A 22,860-nucleotide genomic window follows, 5' to 3' on the forward strand; every position below is an offset into this window, starting at 1 on the left:
ACAGATGCCCTCCTTTATGTGTAATAAAGGGTGTATTGTAGTGCTGGTTCCTTGTAATTTTTAGCAGCCCACTTAGTGCATAGGCCTTATGAGTGTAGGAGTCCCACTACCTGAACAATTGTACCACAACTTGAATGAGGCCCTCCTTTATGCGATATACAGGCTGTTTCTGAGTGCCTCTTGCTTTTGATTTTTTGCAGCACTTGCACTTTATATACAATTGAATATACAGGAAAGAATGTTTCCTAACAATTTTTCCTGTAAAATAGATTTTTTTGGGGGGGGTTTGTGCGTATTTTTGTCAGTCTGTAAAAGTGGCGTACAACTCGGACAACATGGTTCCCAGCAGCGACCTGGGAGTCCAAGACGCATCCAGACATTGTCCCCATGGTGTTTCTGTCACTTTCTGACCTTTTCCAATGGACCAGGCACCCTCCCCTCTTCAGAGCAGGGGGTGCCTGGTTGTCTCCCATTGACTTCCATTATGCTCGGGTGCTCGGCCAAGCACACGAATATAGCAATGTGTTCAGGCCAAACACCCGAATACTTTGGTGCTCGATCATCACTACTCAGGAAGTCTCTATCTTCATTCTTCACATGAAACTGGTGGAACATCTTTTCAATGTCACACATGACCGCTACGGGATACTTTCTGAATCTACAGAGTACTCCAGGCAGAGTGTTTTGTAAAATCTGGTCCTTTTAGTAGATGTTCATTCAATGCAACACCATTGTACTTTGCTGAGCAATCAAATACTACTCTAATCGTATCTGATTTCTTTGAGTGGTAAACACCTTGATATGGGATGTACCACACTTCTCCTTCTTTAGGTTTGTCATTCATTTTCTCTGAATTTCAAATAATCCTGCTTGAATTTGGAATCTCTTCCCATCTTTTTATTCAAACATTTAAATCTTGCTAGGGCAAGATTTCTGTTATTTGGTAGACAAGGTCGTTTTCTAAATGGTAAGGGCATTCTGTATATGTTCTTCTAGAGTGTGTACGAACTTTGTCTTTTTGGGATACACGATTTTCTTTAGAACTTATGTCTGCAAAGTCGAATTCAAGGATCTTAATTACTTTCGCTGGACTTACAGTTAGTAATTCTTGGACAGATATTCGATGACTCAATCCTGTCACCTGTCTTGAGTTTGCGATCTGCTGCTTTCCTCCAACAACGCCCAATCCTAGATCAGTTTCAACAGTGTAGGGTTCACCCTTTCCTTCTGTGATTACCTTTCATGGTACCAAGGCTTCGGGACAATCGTAGCCTATCAACAGTCCAACACCAAACTCCTTCAGCGGGGACATTTCATGAGATATGACAGATAGGTGCTCCCATTCATTGGCTGATTCACAGGTAGGTATGCGATCTCGATCTAGAGGTATATCATCTTTGGTATAAGCTGGAGGTAGATCTAATGTGCATTTTGAATGACGTCCTCTAACTCTCAGTCCTTTGACCCTTTGACTGTTCACTAATGTGTCTCTCCCCGTCATTGTGGTGAGTTTGAGCTTCACTGGTTCTGTAGCCACTTGTAATTTCTTGCAGATTTCTTTATCAATGAAGGTGACGTCACTCTGGGCATCCAGTAGCGCATAGGCATATACTTTTCTTAAGCATTCAAAACACAGTTGGTTTTCCAGCACACATTTTTCTTTTCTTCTGGGGACTTCTCCTTCAATGGCTGGCACTTGTGTATGGAGTGGTTCTCTCCACAGAACATACACTTGAAGGTAGTCTGAAGATTTGTCGGTTCTGTCTCTCTACTGATCCCAGCAGTGACTTTGGACTTGCTCTCGTAGGTATCTGGACCTTTAGCTGCTGTGTTGGTTGCAATGCTAGTTGTTCTTGCACATCTTATCTCTCTTGCAGGCCTTTCTTCTAAGGATTTTAAGACGTAAGATGATGTTACTGGATTACATGCTATTCGTGCTTCCTTATTGACAAACTCAGAGAACTCTTTAAAACTTGGAAAGTTCTTGCCTAGATCTAACTGTTTACTCACATAGTGATTCCATCTAGAAGCCACTTCCTCAGGTAGCTTAGTTAGCATCCTGTGGTTTTCTAGATAGTCGTTCAGTACTTCCAGTCCTTGAACGTGTGGGATGGCATTGCTGGCATGCTTGCAGGAAGTCACTGTACTCTTGGAGTCTGAAGTGTTCTTTAGGACCTATTTTAGGCCAGTTATTCAATTTCTCTCTAAAAGCTCTTTGTACTAAGAAAGGATGACCATATCTTGCATTTAATTTTTCCCAAGCTTGCTTGTAGGCTTCTTCATCTTTTCTATAGAAGTTACCTTCAAGAACTTTCTTTGCTCCCCCACCAACATATCTCTGAAGGTAGAATAACTTGTCAATTGGACTGAAGCAATGATGCTCAATGATCATTTCAAAACTTGCCTTCCACTCTATGGACTTCAGTACGTCTCCTGAAAATACAGTGGGTTCCGGCATGGGAAGTCTAGCGAGGACTGTTCTCTGTTGTTCTGTTGGGACAATAGTTGTAACACTCTCCTGAGCATTGCCGTGACATCTAGGAATAGAAACACCTGGTTCTATTTTCTCACAAAATTCTGAATTAGGTCCTTTTCTTTATCTTTTCTGGTAGAGATAGAGGGTAAATTCACACGCCTTTTTCCTAACACTGGACTAGGTGTCTCTTTATTTTTATGAGCAGGGATGGAAGGATAATAACTTATTCTCTCAGTAAATGCTGGAGATTCTCTTCAATTTCTCATGGGCATAAGTAGGAAAGTAGGAGTCTGCTTCTTCACTTAGAACATATTTGAGCCTATGACTACTCTGATCGTGTACTCTGAGTCTGGCTTCTATGATCTTAACTTCTTTTTGCCTTTCCAGACTTTTCATCTGTTGGCGCTGTGCCTCGATTTCAGCTTCCATCTGATGGCGTTGTGCATCCTTTTCAGGTTCCCTTTCAGCGATCAGTTGGTGCAGCACCTCGATAGCAGCTTCCATTTCAATTTCTGCCCTCTTGACAGCAAGTTGTTCAGCTAATTACTTTCTTTTGGCTGAAGTATTTGAGGACTCTGATATGTGGATGGCACTTCTGCTAGCGAAGGAAGTCACACTTGAAATTGTGGTTCCCCCTAAGGACCTAGCATAGTCTCTCATAAAAAGCTTGTTCATTCTACTTCTTGCTTTAACTTCATCATAAATAGCTGCAGATAAAAGTTCTCTCATGAGCTTTACTAAATCTTTAGTGACTGCAGTACATGTGTTCATGTTCCTTACAATGTCCTGGGAAGGTGTTGTAAGCGACCGCAGGTTAACATATGTTGCCATAAGCTCTGATTCAGATTATTCTACCGTCTCTACCATATCACTCAAGTTCACTTTTATACTTTTTTGTTTTAACTTTCCACGAATGCCTTTAATGTATAATTTCCACTTCTCATACATTGTGGTGAACTTTTTTCCTTTTAATGCTGCTTCTTGCTCCAAATTTTCCAGTATCTTTAGGGTCGGTTTTTTGGCACGTGATGAACGTCTTAGTTCATCTGTTTGGGCTATATTTGTTTGAGGCAAGATTAATGCTGCATCAGACTTTTCTACTTCAGACAGGTTCCCTTGCTCTTCCCCCTCTTCTCTATCCATCTTTGTATCCTCTAACAGTGGCATGGTAATACTAATCTCAGATATTTTACTTGAAATCCTATAACAATCAATACAAATATTAAGAGTCCTTTCACTTTAAATGCAATATTGACAAATGCAGAAATAAATGACTTTCACTTTGAATGTAACAGCGATAAATGCAGGCAATAAATGACTTTTACTTTAAATGCAATAGAGTCCGTGTAATACAAACTGTCCTTTGTTTTACTTTAAAGTCTTTATCTGAACACAAAAATGTCTCTTTATGCCAAAGCCTATATGCAATGATAAGTAATAAAAGGAAAGCTCTGACCTTATTATGAAGAGCCGGATACTGCGATCTGAAGGTAGCTGAAACAAATCACTGTCTTAAAGGAGACTTGTCTTTTCTTGATGTGATGCGATGCTCTGCCCTGACTTGCGATGCTCTGCGCTGAGTTGCAATGCTATGTGCAGACTTGCGATGATCTGTGATTACTTGCGATGCGCTGGCTTGGATACTCTGCTGCAGACTAGACTGGGCCTAGTGTCAGAAAACTAGCTGACTCCAGTACGTGGTCTCTCCATGGATAGTGGTGCAGGCACTCTAGCTCTGGACTTTGGCCTCCCACCATGCGTCTCTTTCTCTCTCTGGGGATCGCAGGAGGGTTGGCGCTCTTTCTCTGTCTATCTTGCCTTTGCCATTCTGCCACTTTAAGAGTTGGCTTCAGTTTGACTAATGCTCACATTCTATGGCCTTTATGGTAGCTCAGCTGAGATGTCTTTTTTTTGCTTACTCAGGGAACAGTTGCTGCGCGGCGGTATATGCTCGCGCCCTGCTGCTCTAATGTGCTCTTACAGTGCAAGTTGAGGAGCGCTTTCGCTTCGCCCTCTAAGGGCAATAGTTCCACTGTGGCAGGCGAAGCACTATGAAGTGCCTTTTGCGCTGTGGCATTAGAAGAATTTTGATATCTCTGACTTTTAGTCTAACCAGACTGTCTATTACTCTCTAATTCCTGTAGTGCCGTTCTATGGAAACAGTAGGTTTAAAGAGCAAACCAAATACTTCAAATTACTTCTTTATTAACTTCTTCATATATAACACTGCCACCTCCACAGCAGATAGTCCATGTACATAACACGTGTTGAAAAGATATCACAAAATGGCGGTATGATTAAGATGGTGGTTCAACTGTTCAGTCTTGTCATTCAGCATAAAATAGTAGATATATTTCTCTCCTCAGTATCTGTACTCTCACTTTATGCTCTTTCTGAGAGGTATATCTGACGTCTAACTAATAGTTCACTTGCTGAATTTGATCGCAATTTGCAGTTATCAGTTAGCAGCAACTATTTGCAGATTGCTTGAGTATGATCTGGTATGGTTGTATGCAATTTGGATTGCAATATGGAATTTGAATTTGTATTGTGAACTTTGCAGTTTGCAATTGAATGTGTATGCTTGCAATTTGTAGCTTGAAATTTGTATTTGCAATTTGGTGGAATTTAAGTAAACACACATATAACTGGTTCAGTATACAGTTCTAATCACTATATCAACAGTAGGAACATCATATAACTGTTTTAAATAGCTATTTTGGCCTCTCTGCTTCCATAAAACACAGCTTTCAGTGTAGTGATGTCTGTTCAGCTCCTCTTTTCTGGTGTAGAATGATTCTAGCAGCTCCTGCTAGGGGGAATTCCCAGACAGGCTGTGTGTGAGGCTGGCTGTTATAGGTGAAAACTGTTGCTGTGTGAGAAGCTGCAACAACAGAGTAACACTATACTTTCTGTTGTTTCTGCTGTGTCACTGAGCTTACCTTACATTTCAAAATTAATCTTAAAGGCATATTATCTTTTTCTGCTTCTGTGACCACAAATATAACAGTTATATGACATCCAAAACATGATGCCACAGTAAATAACTCTGCTTTTGTCTTTAACACATAAACATAGGAACTGTATTAAGGCTATTAGCTACTCTACTGTATACACATATAAGCTATAGTAGCAAACTAGGACAGGTCCTAGCTGGCAAGCTACATTGCTCCTCTTTTAGCTGACTGGCAGGTGGCCCAGTGAGTGATGATCCCCTTTCATTCTAAAAGTATGAACTGAAACAAGATCAAAACAAAGAAAATCTTGATATTGTGTAACCAAGATACCGTTCTATACTCTGGGGGGTAGCATATAACACTGAACGGAGGCCACCTGAACCTACCCCAAGCAGTAAGAAAAAAGCTTACCCCTTTGTCTACTGCTTAAAGTCTCATTCAGATGTCAGTGTTCCACATTCGTGTGCTGTACGTGTTCTCCATTGACAGCACACGTCCCCATTCATATTAATGTGTGTATTCACACATCAATATTTTACCACGGTCCATGGGTTCATGTTTCTATCACGGATGCACGCTCTATTTTGTCGATCACGCCCATTATAATCTATGGGTCTGTAAAAATGACGGATGCAACACGGATCACATGCACAGAGAGCAAAAAACTGACATACGCAGCCAACATGGATCCATCTCAGACATCTTCATGGAGGCATTATTGACATACATATGTATGTTCCTGAACACCACATTCAGTAGATTTTTCATTCTTCTTGAGTTTACCATCATCACTGAAGGAAATAGCACAAATCACCAAAGAAAGAAGCAGCATAATGCAATCAGCACAGCAGTTGTATGAAGCGTCAGCCTCACACAAGCCGTGCTGTACTTCTAGCTGCCTATTTTCATTCGTAAAAATTGAGAAAAAAAGAGTCTTTACAGAACATTCACCGCTAACCGGCACACACTGATTGCTCTTTTTACATGGAAAGTTTAATACATTTACGGGATAATTCAGCATTCTTAATGGTTAGTCGGGTTGGCGCATGCAGCATTTGTTCACACAGTACACTTTTTTTTACCAGGTAAAAGTAAGACGTAGCTCTCACCCTATCTGCATCTAATAGCAACCTGGACCTTTACATCTATTGACCTGTCCTTGTCTACTTCCCATCCCACGTAGTCATATTGGATCAGCCAAAAATTATACTAATAAAAATCCTTATCCAATAGATAAAGCAAGCCTCCTTTATCCTACTGGAGTATGAAGGGACTTAGAAGTGTTACATAGTCTGTACAGAGCTAAAGAACCAAGCTGAGTTCCTAAATGTCAAATACAAACATGCCAAAGGACATTCCTTCCTTTATAGACTATTAAAATGGTGTACTTCTATTGGTAGATTTGACACTGGCTATGTAAAGGAGATTTTACCAATTCAAATTCAACAACTATTTGAAAACCTAGATTAGATTCAGTAGAGGTTTCACAACTAAAGGACTTACATTTATAGATGTTCCCTTTGACTGGGTAATCCTACTATCAGTTGAACATTAGATCTCAAAAATCCCAGAATAAGGTCAACCATGTGAAACCTTTCCATTTGATCTGACCCTTATTACAAGCGACCATCATGGCTCATCTACGTCAGTGTTCCTCCACCAGTAGCTTGGGTGCCACATGTAGATCTCTGGCCTTATCTGTGTTGCTCTTCAGCTGTTGCCACTTCTAGAAACCATTTTGCGCTAGTGGCACCAGGGAGATTATTGCATTAAAATAATATGGTACCAGGGTCAATACCATATCACTGGCTGGTAACAAAGTGGCTAAAAGTATTACTCATATTAGTCACATCTTTAATAGGCTCTTTCCCGCTAAATATTTAGTGTGCTATAACAGTACTTGTCATATTGGAAAATGATTGGCTCATGACCTACAGAAGGTTGTGGACCTCTGATCTAAGTGCACAGTGTATTAAAGAGGACCTGACATGTTCTCCAACAATAGTAGCTGTCTTTACCTGGCTCTGCAGATTCTGCAGCAATTATTTTCCTAGATCCATCTTCCCCCCTATTCCTGAGCAATTGGTGCCATTTGTTTCAGTTCTCATCCAATATGTCATTGTGGCCATGCATTTTCAAGGGGGCATGATTCTTAATTGGGAGTGAACCAGAGAAGTGATACCATCCAGTCAGAGCTCTGGTTCACTTGTTGAGAATCGCAACCCTTGACAGTTCATGGCCTGAATAGCATATCAGGACCTGAAATTAATGGCGTCAATTGCTTAGGTATGGGGGAGGGGGTATTAAGAGAAAAAGAACTCGGGAAACCTCTGAATAATGGCTACAGCCAGATAAGGGCAGCTGCCTAGTTAGAGGACATGATAGGTCCTCTTTACGGCAATGCCGTGATTTTTTTCTTTCATCATGGAGATGTTCAATGCTGTTGAATGTGTTGATCTTTTAGCTTTGTCTGGACCTGGACTGCTACAGGCCACGGAGCAGTGCATTAACTCAACCAAACGTTTCCTGGCAAAGCTGTGTGACGTCACTGATGATCTGGGCAAAGTCAATGTTCTGAAACTAATGAGATTGATTATGCTAGACACCTCCAACAACCTGTTCCTTCGAGTTCCATTAGACGGTAGGTGCATCAGCACATCTGTACATTGTAAGTCATTGGGGTTATTTATGGGAACAGATGCATAAGAAAAGCAGAGGTCTTCATAAAAGTAAGCAATCATGTCAAACTCAGTTTGACAGTACATACTGTATATTACTGTATATCGGACAAGTCAGACTGTAGGAATTCTTTAACAGTATTAGTACTATTTTTGTGATGTTTGGGTCTCCTTTAAGAAGAATATTTTTGTCTCTGATGGTATTCAGCATTAGGCTACATGCACACGAACGTTGTTTGTTTCCGTGTCTGTTCCATTTTTTTGCATGATATGTGCATGTAGCCTTAGTCAGTATTAAATGACTGAAGGTCAACTCGTGACTGAAAATATCCAAAATATCCAGCAAACCCACACTAAATCTGCATTTGTCAACAAAGCTCATTCATTGAAAGAGCCTGTATTTCCTCTTTATCCATGGATTCTATCCAAGCAACCCCGCTTTGTGCTTGTGTATTCTCTACATTGTAAATATGACTCATATCTGATTTTCTGTAGAAACTGATGAGCTCACATAAGGATCTGAGTATTAGTCTAGTGCAGGGATCAGCAACCTTCGGAACTCCAGCTGTTCTCAAACTACAACTCCCAGAATCCTCCTTTTACTTCTATGGGAGTTACAAGAACAGCCAAATATGTTTTATGTGCATGCTGGGAGTTGTCGTTTTACAGCAGCTGGGGTGCCGAAGGTTGCTGATCACTGGTCTGGTGCAATAAGAAATGATTTTATGATTCTTATCATATCTTTTATATAGACCCCTTCATTGGAACTTATTAAGTACAGTACTATGGGGCACATTTATTAAGACCAGCGTTTTAGACGCCGGTCTTAATAAACCCCTGTGCTGGCGGTGGATATGCCGAAGTTATGAAGAGGTGCTGTCCTTTTCATAACTTTGGCGCATCCAGCACCAGTTCTAAATGTAAGGGTCCATTCACACGTCCGTTGTTTCTTTCCTGATCTGTTCCGTTTTTTGCGGAACAGATCTGGACCAGATCTGGACCCATTCACTTTCAATGGGTCCTGAAAAAAATCGGACAGCACAATGTCCGATTTTTTTTCAGGACCCATTGAAAATGAATGGGTCCAGATCTGTTCCGCAAAAAACGGAACAGATCAGGAAAGAAACAACGGACGTGTGAATGGACCCTAAGACAGCTTCCGAGCTGTCTTACTTTTAGACCTTTTTTGTATGCCTAAAACAGGAGTAGACAATGGTGAATGAGAGAGGCCTGCTAGAGAGAGGCCTTCAGATAGCGGCGCAAATAACCATTGTACCACTATCTGTGCCTGAATTACGCCTAATTACGCCTACGTATTTTAGAATAGTAAGTGACCCCCTATATGAATATAACACCTGCTACTGACAGATCAATAATTTGTATCTTAAAACTCACAAGGGTCAGAATGACCCACCAGAGAATCAGAGGATCCTCCAGTGGGCCCAGTCTCTGGAACCATAATTGGCCCCAAATGTCCAGTGGAAAAAAAAAACATTTGCAGCTGCTTTTGGAGCCAATCACTTGCGGCTAGGATCTCATTCTTTGATTCAAAACATATAAGACTTTATTTCTAATATAGGGGTTGGGCCCAGGGAATAATGTCCTCTGGTGGGCCCAAGAAACTGCAGTCTGACACAGACACTGCAGTTCTCCTGCTGTGCACTCGCAAACTGGCCGTGTAATGCATAGAGAAGACTCCAGCAGTCCTCTCCATCATGTGCTTGTTCTTATGAGGCCTCTCAATGTATTTAAGGCTGGTTTGTGGGTGTACAGCAGGGGTATACGGATTACTGATCTGAGGTAAGTGGTTGGTGTTCTATTCATGTCTTACTGCACTGAAAGGAGTTGTCCCAGCTGGAGATTTATTCCACAGAATATGCCATAAATGTTCAATAGAGATGTCCCGAACTATTCGCCGGCGAACATCGCTTGTTCGCGTTCGCCGCAGCGAGCGAACATATGCGATGTCCGGTCCGCCCCCTATACGTCATCATTGAGCAAACTTTGACCCTGTACCTCACAGTCAGCAGACACATTCCAGCCAATCAGCATACCCTCCCTCCCAGACCCTCCCACCGCCTATCAAAAAGCAAGGACAGCATCCATCTTAGATTTATTCTGAAGCTGCAGTGTTAGTTAGAGCAGGGAGAGTGCAGCTGCTGCTGATTTAATAGGGAAATCGTTAGCTAGGCCAGTGTTCTGTGTCCACTCCAGTCCTCAAAGACTCTTCTGCTGTAAGGACAGCATCCTGACAGCACCCCAAAAAGCACTTTTTAGAGCTAGTACATCAGTCTGCTTTTTTTTTTTTTCTTTATATATATTATATATATTGCAGTTGCCTGCTAGTGTGTGTCAGGCCCACAGAGTGTACTGTGCCCACTGCCCACCACTCATATCTGGTGGCACAGTACCTTGCAGATAAAAAAGCAATCCAATTTTTTCTCTGTAATATAATTGCAGTTGCCTGCCAGTGTGTGTCAGGCCCACAGAGTGTACTGTGCCCACTGCCAGTGCCCACCACTCATATCTGGTGGCACAGTACCTTGCAGATAAAAAAGAAATACAATTTTTTCTCTGTAAAATAATTGCAGTTGCCTGCTAGTGTTGATCATGAATATTCGAATTGCATATTTTAATTGCGAATATCTGCACTTCGAGAATTCGTGAATATTTAGAATATCGCAAAATATATTCGTAATTGCGAATATAATTTTTTTTTTTATTCGTGTTCATGCGAATTTTTTATGCGGAAATCTCCGGAAAATAATGCCTGGAGATTACGAATTCGTGAATTCTCAAATATATGGCGAATATTCGCCCAAATATTCGTGAAATACTGCAAATTCAAATATTGCCCCTGCCGCTCATCACTATTGCCTGCCAGTGTGTGTCAGGCCCACAGAGTGTACTGTGCCCACTGCCCACCACTCATATCTGGTGGCACAGTACCTTGCAGATAAAAAAGCAATACAATTTTTTATCTGTAATATAATTGCAGTTGCTTGCCAGTGTGTGTCAGGCCCACAGAGTGTACTGTGCCCACTGCCCACCACTCATATCTGGTGGCACAATACCTTGCAGATAAAAAAGCTATAATTTTTTTTCTCTCTAATATAATTGCAGTTGCCTGCCAATGTGTGTCAGGCCCATAGAGTGTACTGTGTCCACTGCCAGTGCCCACCACTCATATCTGGTGGCACAGTACCTTGCAGATAAAGAAGCAATACCATGTTTTCTCTGTAATATAATTGCAGTTGCCTGCCAGTGTGTGTCAGGCCCACAGATTGTACTGTGCCCAGTGCCCACCACCACTCATATCGGGTGGCACAGTACCTTGCACGCATAGTACCACTAATCTAAAAAAAATGACAGGCAGAGGCAGGCCACCCCGCAGGGGCCGTCGTGGTCGTGGTTCTATGATTTCCTTTGGCCCTAGAATAATGCCCAGTGTTCAGAGGCCATGTACCCTGAACTCGAAAAGTTCTGAGGACATAATTGACTGGCTAACACAGGACCCCAATCTTCTGCAGCTTCCTCTCGGAACCTTGACGCACCATCCTCCTCCAGCTCAGCTTCAGGTACCTCTCAAGTTATCACTCGCCCGCCCGCCGCCACCACCACTAGCACCACAGCTGCTTCACTTGATCTGTCAGAGGAGTTATTTACACATCAGTTGGAAGAAATGAGTGATGCGCAACCATTATTGCCAGAGGATGTAGATAACAGGAATATGTCTCAGTCAGGCAGCATTACGCACATGGACGTACGGTGTGATGATGATGATGTTGTACCCGCTGCTGCTTCCTTTGCTGAGTTACAGATACAAGTGAAGCGGTTGATGATGACGATGTGTGCGTGGATGTCACGTCGAAGAGAAGAAGAACCGGGGGAAAGTTCAGATATGGAGAGATAGAGAGGAGGAGGAGAGGAGTTGGAAGCAGGCGGAGATCATCGCAAGGAGTTAGTGGCACAGTCAGACAGCAAGTCAAGCCGGACGAGGAGCGCAGCGGTGGGGGAGGCCGAACATGAAGCGGCTTGGCGGTGAAGGGACAGGTGAGCTAAGGGTTAAGTGTGGTTGGGGGCGGGCTTGGAAGAGAGGCGCGAGTTGCTAGGGTAGCGGGGGGTGCGGCCAGCCCTGTGATGAAAGGAGGAGGCGGGGAGCAGGAGCATTGCGGCCAGGGGAGAGAAACGGCAGGCTGTGTGATGGCGGCGCCGGTGATGTCGGTTGAGGAGATGTTGGAGCGGCTGCGGCGTGAGGCGGAGGTGCGGGGGCCTGGCTGGCTGCAGGAGCAGGTCGGTGCGTGTATAGTTTTGCCTGCTCCTGTGGTTACCCCCACTGTTCGGGCTACCCGGCCGCGGCGGAGTATTCCACCGGCGCGCCTAAGCCCTGAATGCACCCCCCGGGCCCGGCGCCGAGTGGGAAGCCCCTCTGCGGACCCTCGGCGGCGGAGAGTGGCCGCTCAGCCTTCTGCGAGTCGCTCTCGCCGCGGGAGGAATCCCAATACACGGCGGGGCCCTGAGCGGAGCGGGACGCCCCTTCCCCTGCTCCCTGCGGCAGTTCAGCTGGATTCAGGACCAGGATCAGTGGATCGGCCCAGTTCTTCCTACAGCGGGCGGTCCACTCAGCTTCTTGGCGATATCCGGGTTCCTCGGGCTGCACTGAGTGGAGGGGAATATCAGCGCAGGTCCAGAGAAGAGCAAGACAGTGAGGAAGAAGGTCCCCTTGCCGTGGGGGGTGCCGCGGTCTCTTCCCGGTGTCCGTCCAGCGTGGTGCAGAGGGTCGTGCAGGTGGTCCAGGAAGAAGAGCCGTCGACGTCCAGGAGCTGTGCCGGTGAAGTGTCCGTGCTGCGGGAGTCCGGATCTACGGCAGCGGGAGTCACAGCGCCCGTGGTGCCTGGTGAGATTGCTTGGGGCTCCATTATAGCGCAGGGTTTCCCGGTTGGGGGGGTGGCCATGGGTGACTTTGGTAAGGGGTTGGGGCAGTTGTTGGGAGGATTGGCGGGATGGTTGTCTGGTGTGGGGGCTGGCAGGGGGTCTCCTTTGCCGGGTTGGGGAGTGGTGCCGGGGCCGGTTGCGGGGCCGCAAGGGGGGTGGCTGGGTCGGTGTCGGTTGAGACTCAGGCGGGGGGAGAGGAGGAGGTGCAGAAGTTGGATGATAGGGCGCGTGGGGAGGTGTATGTGTGCTTTGAGGGCCCTTTGGGGGCTCATTTGAAGCAGGAGGTGAGGGAGAAGATATGGAAGGGAGAGTATGTGGAGATATTCTCGCTGCTTCCATTGGAACGGTTTAACCTGGATAGGGGGAAGAAGGATGAGGGTAAAAAGGAGGATGAGGATAAGCGACGGCATCGATTGATTGATTGAGGATATTGGGTTGTGGTTGAGGGTGATGGCGCCGCCTAGGGCTGGGCAGTCCTTTTGGGGGGAATCCGGGGGGTCATCCCCGGGTGCCTTGGCAGCGGCGTCGGCAAAAGGGTTGTGTTTCCTTTTTAATGAAGGGAACTGCAGATTTGGTGCTAAGTGCAAATTTAAGCACGAGTGCATGGGGTGTGGGGGACCCCATGGAGCTAACCGTTGCTTCAAGGGGGGAAGGAATAAGGGGGGTGAGGGGGCTGGAAAAGGGTCGGACGCCGGTTCGGGTGGAAGAGATGCAGGAGTTTCTAGATAAGTATCCTGATCGGGTGGCGGCTGGGTTGTTGGGGGATGGGTTTAGGTTCTGTTTTCGTATTCCATCGGTTGTCACGGCGGGGCCTGTTGTTCTTAAGAATCTTAGGTCTGCGCTGGTTCATGCGGGGGTAGTGGTGGAGAAGTTGAGGAAGGAGGTGGAGTTGGGACGGATGGCGGGTCCGTTCAAGGAACCGCCGATCCCAGGCTTGAAGGTGTCTCCCCTGGGGGTGGTGCCTAAGAAGGAGCCAGTCAAGTTTTGGCTCATTCATCACTTGTCTTACCCAAAAGGTGCGTCGGTCAATGATGGTATAGATCCTGAACTTTGTTCGGTGGTCTATACTTCCTTTGATGCGGCTGTTAGATGGGTGAGGCGGTGGGGACAGGGGACATTGATGGCTAAGGTTGATGTGGAAGCGGCTTTTCGGTTGCTCCCGGTTCACGTGGAGAGCATGGGTTTGTTGGGTTGTTTTTGGGATGGGGAATATTTTGTGGATAGGTGTTTGCCGATGGGGTGCTCTCTCTCGTGTGCGTATTTTGAGACCTTTAGCTCATTTTTGGAGTGGGTGGTGGTGGAAGTTTCGGGTTGTTCGTCTATTATTCATTATTTAGACGATTTTTTGTGTTTGGGGCCGGCAGATTCACGGGTTTGTTCTTTGTTGCTGCACACGGTGCAGTCGGTTTTTGCGTGTTTTGGCGTACCGTTAGCGCAGGAAAAGACGTTAGGTCTGGTGACGGAGTTGTGCTTTTTGGGGATTGTCATAGATACGGAGCGGATGGAGTGTAGGCTTCCGGAGGATAAGTTGCTGGATTTGCGCCAGGAGATTGATAGGGCCATTGGGAGGGAGAAGATTAGGTTGCGGGAATTGCAGTCGTTGTTGGGTAAGCTGAATTTCGCGTGTCAGATTATGCCGATGGGTAGAATTTTCTGTAGACGGTTGGCCGCGGCTACAGCGGGTGTGTCAGCGCCTTATCATTTTATCAGGTTACGTAAGGAGTTAAAAGGGGATTTGAGGGTGTGGGATTTTTCAGTACAATGGCAAGTCTTTAGTGATGGGGGAGTTGTGCGATAGTGTGGATTTTGAGTTATATACGGACGCGTCGGGGGGGGTTTGGGGCTTATTGCCAGGGACAATGGTGTGCGAGCGGGTGGCTGGAGTCGGGGTTGGGTGAGGAACATGGCTTTTTTAGAACTTTTTCCCATTGTGATGGCGGTTGTGTTGTGGGGCGGGAAATTTGAGAACAGGAAGGTGCGGTTCTATTGTGACAATTTGGGGGTGGTTCAGGCTATCAACAGTTTGACTGCGTCTTCCCCGCCGGTGGTCAGGCTCTTGCAGTTTCTGGTATTGGGATGTTTGTCGCTTAATGTGTGGTTGGTGGCAGAGCATGTTGCTGGAGTGTCTAATTCTGTGGCGGATTCTCTTTCTCGTTTACAGTGGGAGCGGTCCGGCTTCTTGCGCCAGAAGCGGAGGTGGAGGGTATGGAGTGTCCGCCGTGGCTTTGGGGGATCCTGGAGGAGAAGTGATGGGATTGTTAAGGGATTCGCTGAGTCCGGGTACTTGGAGGGAGTACGGTAAGGCGTGGGCGACCTGGGAGAGTTGGAATGGGACTTGGGGGGCTGGTGTGGGGGAGGGGGATGTTAGGTTGTTGATGTTGCTGGGTCAGTTGAAGAGTGAGGGGTGGTCGGTGTCGAAGGTGAATCATTTTATTGCGGGCGTGGCGTTTGGGTTGAAGTGGCGTGGGCTCCCGGATTTGACAAAGAGTTTTTTGGTGCGGCAGGTTTTGAAGGGATGGCGTAGGGGAGCGGGTAGGGTGATGGATTGTAGGAGGCCAGTGTCTTTTGAGCTGTTGCTACAGTTGGGTGATAAGTTGAGTGTCATTTGTAGCTAGGCTTGGGAGTTGGGGTTGTTTAGGGCGGCGTTTGCTCTAGCGTTTTTCGGTGCCTTCCGCTTGGGGGAGTTGGTGTGTGGCAGTGTTAACAGAGCGGGGGGCTTAGGAGTGAGGATGTCAAGTTGGCGGGGGATAGGGTGTTTGTCTGGATTCGCAGGTCAAAAACGGATCAGGAGGGTAGGGGGCAGCGGTTTACTTTGTTTTCGTTGCCGGGGTGTAGTATGTGCCCGGTGCGGTGTGCAGGGTTTTATGGTTCGGGTCTTCAGAGGGATGCGGTTCCGTTTCTTAGGCATGAGGACGGTTCCTTTTTGTCTAGATTTCAATTTTTGGCAGTCTTTAATAAATGTTTAAAGGGTTTGGGTGTGCCGGTTAAGGACTATTCGGATCATTCGTTCAGAATTGGGGGCGGCGACTGAGGCAGCCAGGGCAGGTGCCAGTGAGGAGGTGATTAAGAGGATAGGGCGTTGGGAGTCAGTGCGTTTCAAATCATATGTGCGGCCTGCTTTGTTGTAGTTGTGCTGCGGGGGATAGGTGGGGTGTTAATTATGTTCCTTTGTTGTTCACAGGTCTGAGGACGGCGGCTTTGGTGTGGATCTTAGGTCACTCCTATGTGTTTTGGGGTGCGATCAGAGCAGACGTGAGACCGAGCGAGTTGGCTACGGTCAGGTGGTTGGGTGTGAGAGGTATGTTGTGGGGCGGAGTGTTGCGGGAGGTTCATCATTTCGTGCGGCTGGATCGTCCTCCTGATGTGTTGGTTCTACATGTGGGGGGCAATGACTTGGGGAGGCGTCCTTTTAGGGAGTTGATTCGTGATGTTAAGTTTGACCTGCTGAGGATTTGGGCGTTGTTCCCGGGGGTGATCACAGTTTGGTCGGACATTGTTCCGCGGAAGGCTTGGAGGGGTGCGAGGTCAGTGGAGAGCCTTAATAAGGCGCGGGTTAAGGTAAATAGGGCAGTGGGACGGTTTATGGCGAGGAATGGGGGTGTGGTGGTGCGGCATGAGGTATTGGAGAAGGGCGTTGGTGCATTTTTGAGAGCGGATGGAGTGCATTTGAATGCGGTGGGGACGAATTTGTGGGCTCTGGGGCTCCAGAGTGGTGTGGAAATAGCCTTACGTATGTGGAGGGACGCGCAGGTTTGAGGTAGTCAAGCTGCGCGTTCTTGGAGGCGGGGGAGATCCTTGAAGTGGAAGGATATGGTGGTACCTGAGGATGGGAGGGCCCCCGCGGGAGGGGCTGGACTCTCATTGAGGAGCTGGGAGTAACTAATTACGCGTCCATCAGTTGCTGCCTCCGAGTTGGGTTCAACGGCTGGGGGCAAGATGGAGACGCAGGTGTTCCAGTGTTTATGAGGTTATTGGGGCTTCTAGGACCTCCCTCGTCATTGGTTAATTTAAGTTATTATATTATGTATTTATTTAATAAACGGCTGCTGTGGCCGATTAAAATCCAAGCAGTGGTGTTGTGTGTTTATTTCTAGGGGTTAGGTGGGGGCAAGGTGAAGGGTATTGTGGGGGACTGAACGAATAGCCAATGCCCTCTTCATGTATCGGCACCCAGGGTCAGCAAGACAGCACGCCAATCAACGCATGCTGTTGCCACCACCAGAATGCCTTCATTTCAAAGCTCAGCAGTGTGGCTTTTTTTTTTTTATGTGTCTGCCTCTTATAACAGCGATGCCATTTGCAACCTGTGCCAAAAGAAACTGAGTCGTGGGAAGTCCAACACCCACCTAGGTATAACTGCTTTGCGAAGGCACATGATCTCACATCACAAACGCCTATGGGATCAACACATGATGAGTACAAGCAGCACACAAACTCAAAGCCACCATCCTCCTCCTGGTCCAGCATCTTCAGCCACGTCAACCACTGCTGTCTTCTTTGCCTCCTCTCAACCACCCGCCACTCCAACTCTCACCTTCAGCAGTTCCTGCTCATCTGCCCACCGTCAGGTGTCTGTCAAGGAAATGTTTGAGTGTAAGAAGCTAATGTCACAGAGTCACCCCCTTGCCCAGCGTCTGACAGCTGACTTGTCGGAACTCTTAGCCCGACAGCTTTTACCATACAAGCTTGTGAAGTCTGAGGCCTTCAAATCTGTAGCTATTGGGACACCGCAGTGGAAGGTACCCGGCTGAATTTTTTTTCACAAAAGGCAATCCCCACCCTGTACTCTATTATGGAAAAGGAAGTCATGGCATGTCTGACACAGTGTTGGGGCAAGGGTCCATCTGACCACTGATACCTGGTCTGCAAAGCACGGTCAGGGCAGGTATATCACGTACACTGCGCATTGGGTAAACCTGCTGACGGCTGCCAAGCATGGAATGCGTGGCTCTGCAGAGGAGTTGGTGACACTGCCACGACTTGCAGGCAGGTCTGCTGCCACCTCCTCTACTCCTCCTACTCCATCCTCTTCAATAACCTCCTCGGCTGAGTCCTCTTCTGCTGCTGCGTCTTGCTCCACATCAACTGCACCCCCCCCCCCAGCTCCCCAGGGGCTATTCCACATCCCGGATACGACAGTGTCATGCCGTCTTGGGGTTGACTTGCCTGAAATCAGAGAGTCACACCGGACCAGCACTCCTGTCCGTCCTGAACGCACAGGTGGATCAGTGGCTGACTGGAGATCGGCAAAGTGGTGTGTGACAACGGAAGCAATTTGTTGGCGGCATTGAATTTGGGCAAGTTGACACATGTGCCGTGCATGGCACATGTGTTGAATCTGATCGTATAACGCTTTGTGCACGAGTGCTCAGGCTTACAGGACGTCCTCAAGCAGGCCAGGAAGGTGTGTGGCCATTTCAGGCGTTCCTACACGACCATGGCACACAATTCAGATATTCAGCAGTGAAACAACATGCCAGTGAGGCGCTTGATTTGCGACAGCCCGACACGTTGGAATTCAACACTCCTAATGTTCAACCGCCTGCTCCAACAAGAAAAAGCCATCAACGAGTATTTGTATGACCAGGGTGCTAGGACAGCCTCTACAGAGCTGGGTACTTTTTTTGCCACGTTACTGGACGCTCATGCGCAATGCCTGTAGGCTCATGCGTCCTTTTGAGGAGGTGACAAACCTAGTCAGTTGCACCGAAGGCACCATCAGCGACACCATCCCATTTGTTTTCTTCCTGGAGCGTGCCCTGTGAAGAGTGCTGGATCAGGCCGTAGATGAGCATGAAGAGGAAGAGTTGTGGTCACCATCACCACCAGAAACAGCCTTATCAGCATCGCTTGCTGGACCTGCGGCAACCCTGGAAGAGGAGTCTGAGGAAGAGGAGTCAAAGGAGGAATGTGGCTTTGAGGAAGAGGAAGACCAACCACAGCAGGCATCCCAGGGTGCTAGTTGTCACCTATCTGGTACCCGTGGTGTTATACGTGGCTGGGGGGAAGAACAGACCTTCAATGAGATTGTAGTGTCCCACTAGGTAAATGTGGGCACTACACAAGGGTCAATTGGGTCACGTTGTTCCTTGCCTTTTGTGGAACTGGGTCATTGTATTTTATATAATGTTTTAATGTGTATTTTCCTGTTATCTTTTTTACCAGGCCTGTTAAGGGTGTAGTTCCTCCTCCTAGACAGTAGATGGAGCTAGGGAACCCCCTAGTATATATAGTCAGGTCTAGTTCACAGAGGGGAGAGTGGGTGGTTAGGAGCCAGTGTTCACTTTAGCTAGGCAGCAGCTGAAGTGCAGTTTCTAACATGCAGCTAGACAGTCCAGGGTACTAGCTTGCATCCAGGTGAAGAGTTTGCCTCCTGAAGAAACCAAGTTCCCTTACAAGTACAGTGGAGAGCCAAGTTTATTTCCAGCCAGACAGAGAGCTGAAGGGCAGAAGGATATTCTACAGCAAGGAGACATATACCAGAGGAAGATTTCCCTACCCAAGGATAAAAGCCAGCAATAGGGATTACGGGCCTTGGAGAAAGCCAGACAGGAACTGAGGAGAAATACAGCTTGATCTGTAAGTGTTATTCCCTCTGAGTATCTTGCAAGGACTTTGCCTGCCGTTTTATATAAAGCCTGCCTGTTACAACATTTTACATGTGGAACTGACTAAAGACTGTAAATTGTTGAACTGTTCAGTAAAAGGAAGTTCTGGTTCACTACAACTTGTGTTCCTCAATTATTCCTACAACAAATCGGTGTGCCACCGTTACCGGCACTGGCGTCACGAACTTAAAGGGATCTTGCCACCGGCACATTAAACCTGCAACACTCAGGGCACCTCACCTACCACCCGGCCTGGTCCCTATACATAGAGAGTGCCCCAGAGGATCCATGTGCCAGCCTCTCCATCACTGCTGTATGCCTGCCCAGGGTATATAAAAAATGTGAGTACCAAAAACACCCTCGGTTAGTAACTACCCCTGTGACCTCACCATCGCTCACCCTGCAGGGCTGCGTACTGCAAGAACAGTGAGGACGAGGAACGCGACATGAGTAGCTCGGCATCCAACCTTTTGCAAATGGGGTCTTTCATGCTGTCATGCCTGTTGAGGGACCCTCGTATAAAAAGGCTGAAGGAGAACGACCTGTACTGGGTGGCCACGCTACTAGACCCCCGATATAAGCAGAAAGTATCTGAAATGTTACCGAATTACCGGAAGTCGGAAAGGATGCAGCAGTTCCAAAACAAGCTAAAAAGTATGCTTTACACAGCGTATAAGGGTGATGTCACAGCACAACAGGAATCTAACAGGGGAAGAGGTGAAAGTAATCCTCCTCCTACGATGACCATGCCGGCAAGGACAGGACGCTTTACAGACGTGTTGCTGATGGAGGACATGCAGAGCTTTTTAAGTCCTACGCATCGCCACAGCCCTTCGGGTCCACCCTCAGAGAACGACTCGACCGACAGCAGACTACCTCGCCTTAGCTGCAGATATTGACACTCTGAGGAGCGATGAACCCCTTGACTACTGGGTGTGCAGGCTTGACCTGTGGCTTGAGCTATCCCTATTTGCGATAGAACTTCTGGCCTGCCCCGCTTCAAGTGTCCTATCAGAAAGGACCTTCAGCGCAGCAGGAGGTATTGTCACTGAGAAGAGAAGTCATCTAGGTCAACAAAGTCTAGATTACCTCACCTTTATCAAGATGAATGAGGCATGGATCCCGAAGGGACTGACAGTGGGGAATGCATTTGACTAAAAAAGGCCTGATGAGATGCCTTGGGCTAAAAATGGTCCACACGCTGCTGAATTTAATCTCTGCATGCCGGATGACTTGCGTGACTTCTCTGCCACCAACTGCTAGCGGCTGCAACAATACCAAATTTTTCAGGCATGTGTACGTGCCTAATATTTCTGGCCTCTGGTGCTGCACTGTGGCTGCAAAAAAAAAAGGCACATACATGTGTCAATTCCCCTTCGTGATCGTTACCTTGTTGTGGTGAAGGGGCTTGCATATCACAATGAAGCGATCTCCTCTATGAGTGTGTTGGCAATGGCAATGTTGACACATCCCAGATGATAAGGTCGTTGCTTCATTGTGAACAGACCAAAAGCGATCGGCTGGATAATTTTGCATAGAAAAAACATTCATTTTCTTTGTGATCATCTAAGGTGATCATTAAAGCCTACTAGGCCAACAATGGGCCCACACTGCAGAATCATTGTTTTCTGGGTCACTTAACTGTCACTGAACTACCTCAGCACGACCATAGGCTTTAAAAAACCGCCATCGCCTGCAATCTCCCAAACGTGCGCACGAGCACAGTCATCACTACACCAAGATTGTGCATAGAGGAATAAAATTTATGTCATGAGTGTGTCAACTATTGACAACTCTTTGCGGTTGTCTAAAATCTATTCGATACACATCCCCTGATAGGGGAAGTAACAGGGATTAAACTGATAAGGCTTTGTTCAAATCACCGTTCAGCCTTTCCGTTCCCCTGCTCCATTTAGGGGCAGGAGAACGGAAAGGACGGATAAGCACATAACTGACACCAAACTGAGTCAAACGGAGCCCTTAGGACCCCATAGACTATAATGGGGTCTGTTATGTTTCCGCTCAGAAGATGATTTTAAAGCGGAGACAAAAGTCCTGCATGCACAACTTTTGTCTCCGCTTAAAAATCATCTTCTGAGCGGAAACATAACGGACCCCATTATAGTCTATGGTGTCAGTTATATGCTTATCCGTCCGTTCCGTTCTCCTGCCCCTAAACGGAGCAGGAGAACGGAAAGGCTGAACGGTGATGTGAACGTAGTCTAAGAATAGTACTACTTAACACACCACTCATATAGGGTGGCACAGTACAGTGCACGGCGCACGCACAGTGCCCCAAATTGGAAGTAGGAGGACCAACCAAGCATCTTTTTCCATCTCCCGGTTCCTAAAATCTATTCCATACACCGGCCCCTGATACGGGACGTAACAGGGAATAAACTGATAGGAATAGTACTACTTAACATACCACTCATATAGGGTAGCACAGTACATTGCACGGCGCACGTGCCGTGCCCCAGATTCGAAGTAAGAGGACCGACCAAGCATCTTTTTCCATCTCCCAGTTCCTAAAATCTATTCCATACACCGGCCCCTGATAGGGGACGTAACAGGGATTAAACTGATAACAAAAGTACTACTGAACACACCACTCATATAGGGTGGCACAGTACATTGCACGGCGCACGCGCAGTGCCCCAAGTTGGAAGTAAGAGGTCCAACCAAGCTTCTTTTTCCATCTCCTGGTTCCTAAAATCTATTCCATACACCGGCCCCTGATAGGGGACGTAACAGGGATTAAACTGATAGGAATAGTACTACTTAATATACCACTCAGATCGGGTAGCACAGTACATTGCATGGCGCACGCGCTGTGCCCCAGATTGCAAGTAAGATGCAAGTAAGAGGACCAACCAAGCATCTTTTTCCATCTCCCGGTTCCGAAAATCTATTTCATACACCGGCCCCTGATAGGGGACGTAAAAGGGATTAAACTGATAGGAATAGTACTACTTAACACACCACTCATATAGGGTGGCACAGTATATTGCACGGTGCACGCGCAGTGCCCCAAATTGGAAGTAAGAGGACCGACCAACCATCTTTTTCCATCTCCCGATTCCTAAAATCTATTCCATTACACCGGCCCCTGATAGGGGACAAAACAGAGATTAAACTGGTAAGAACAGATTTTTTTAATTTTAAAAAAAGAGGACAGCCTCTGCGGAGCTGGGTATTTTTTGGTC

At 46.7% G+C, this 22,860-nt stretch overlaps 1 protein-coding gene across 1 annotated transcript in view; it reads left to right on the forward strand.

Moving 5' to 3' along the window:
• The window catches only part of LOC122927630 (aromatase-like), a 118,549-nt gene that overhangs the window by 59,179 nt on the left and 36,510 nt on the right, over nt 1-22,860 (forward strand). Inside the window, exon 4 of the mRNA XM_044279639.1 lies at nt 7,898-8,074. Within this exon, the coding sequence (XP_044135574.1) occupies nt 7,898-8,074 (177 nt within the window). The remainder of the gene's footprint in view (nt 1-7,897; nt 8,075-22,860) is intronic.

Source organism: Bufo gargarizans, chromosome 2 (assembly GCF_014858855.1).
Source record: "Bufo gargarizans isolate SCDJY-AF-19 chromosome 2, ASM1485885v1, whole genome shotgun sequence".
NCBI classification, from domain to species: domain Eukaryota; kingdom Metazoa; phylum Chordata; class Amphibia; order Anura; family Bufonidae; genus Bufo; species Bufo gargarizans.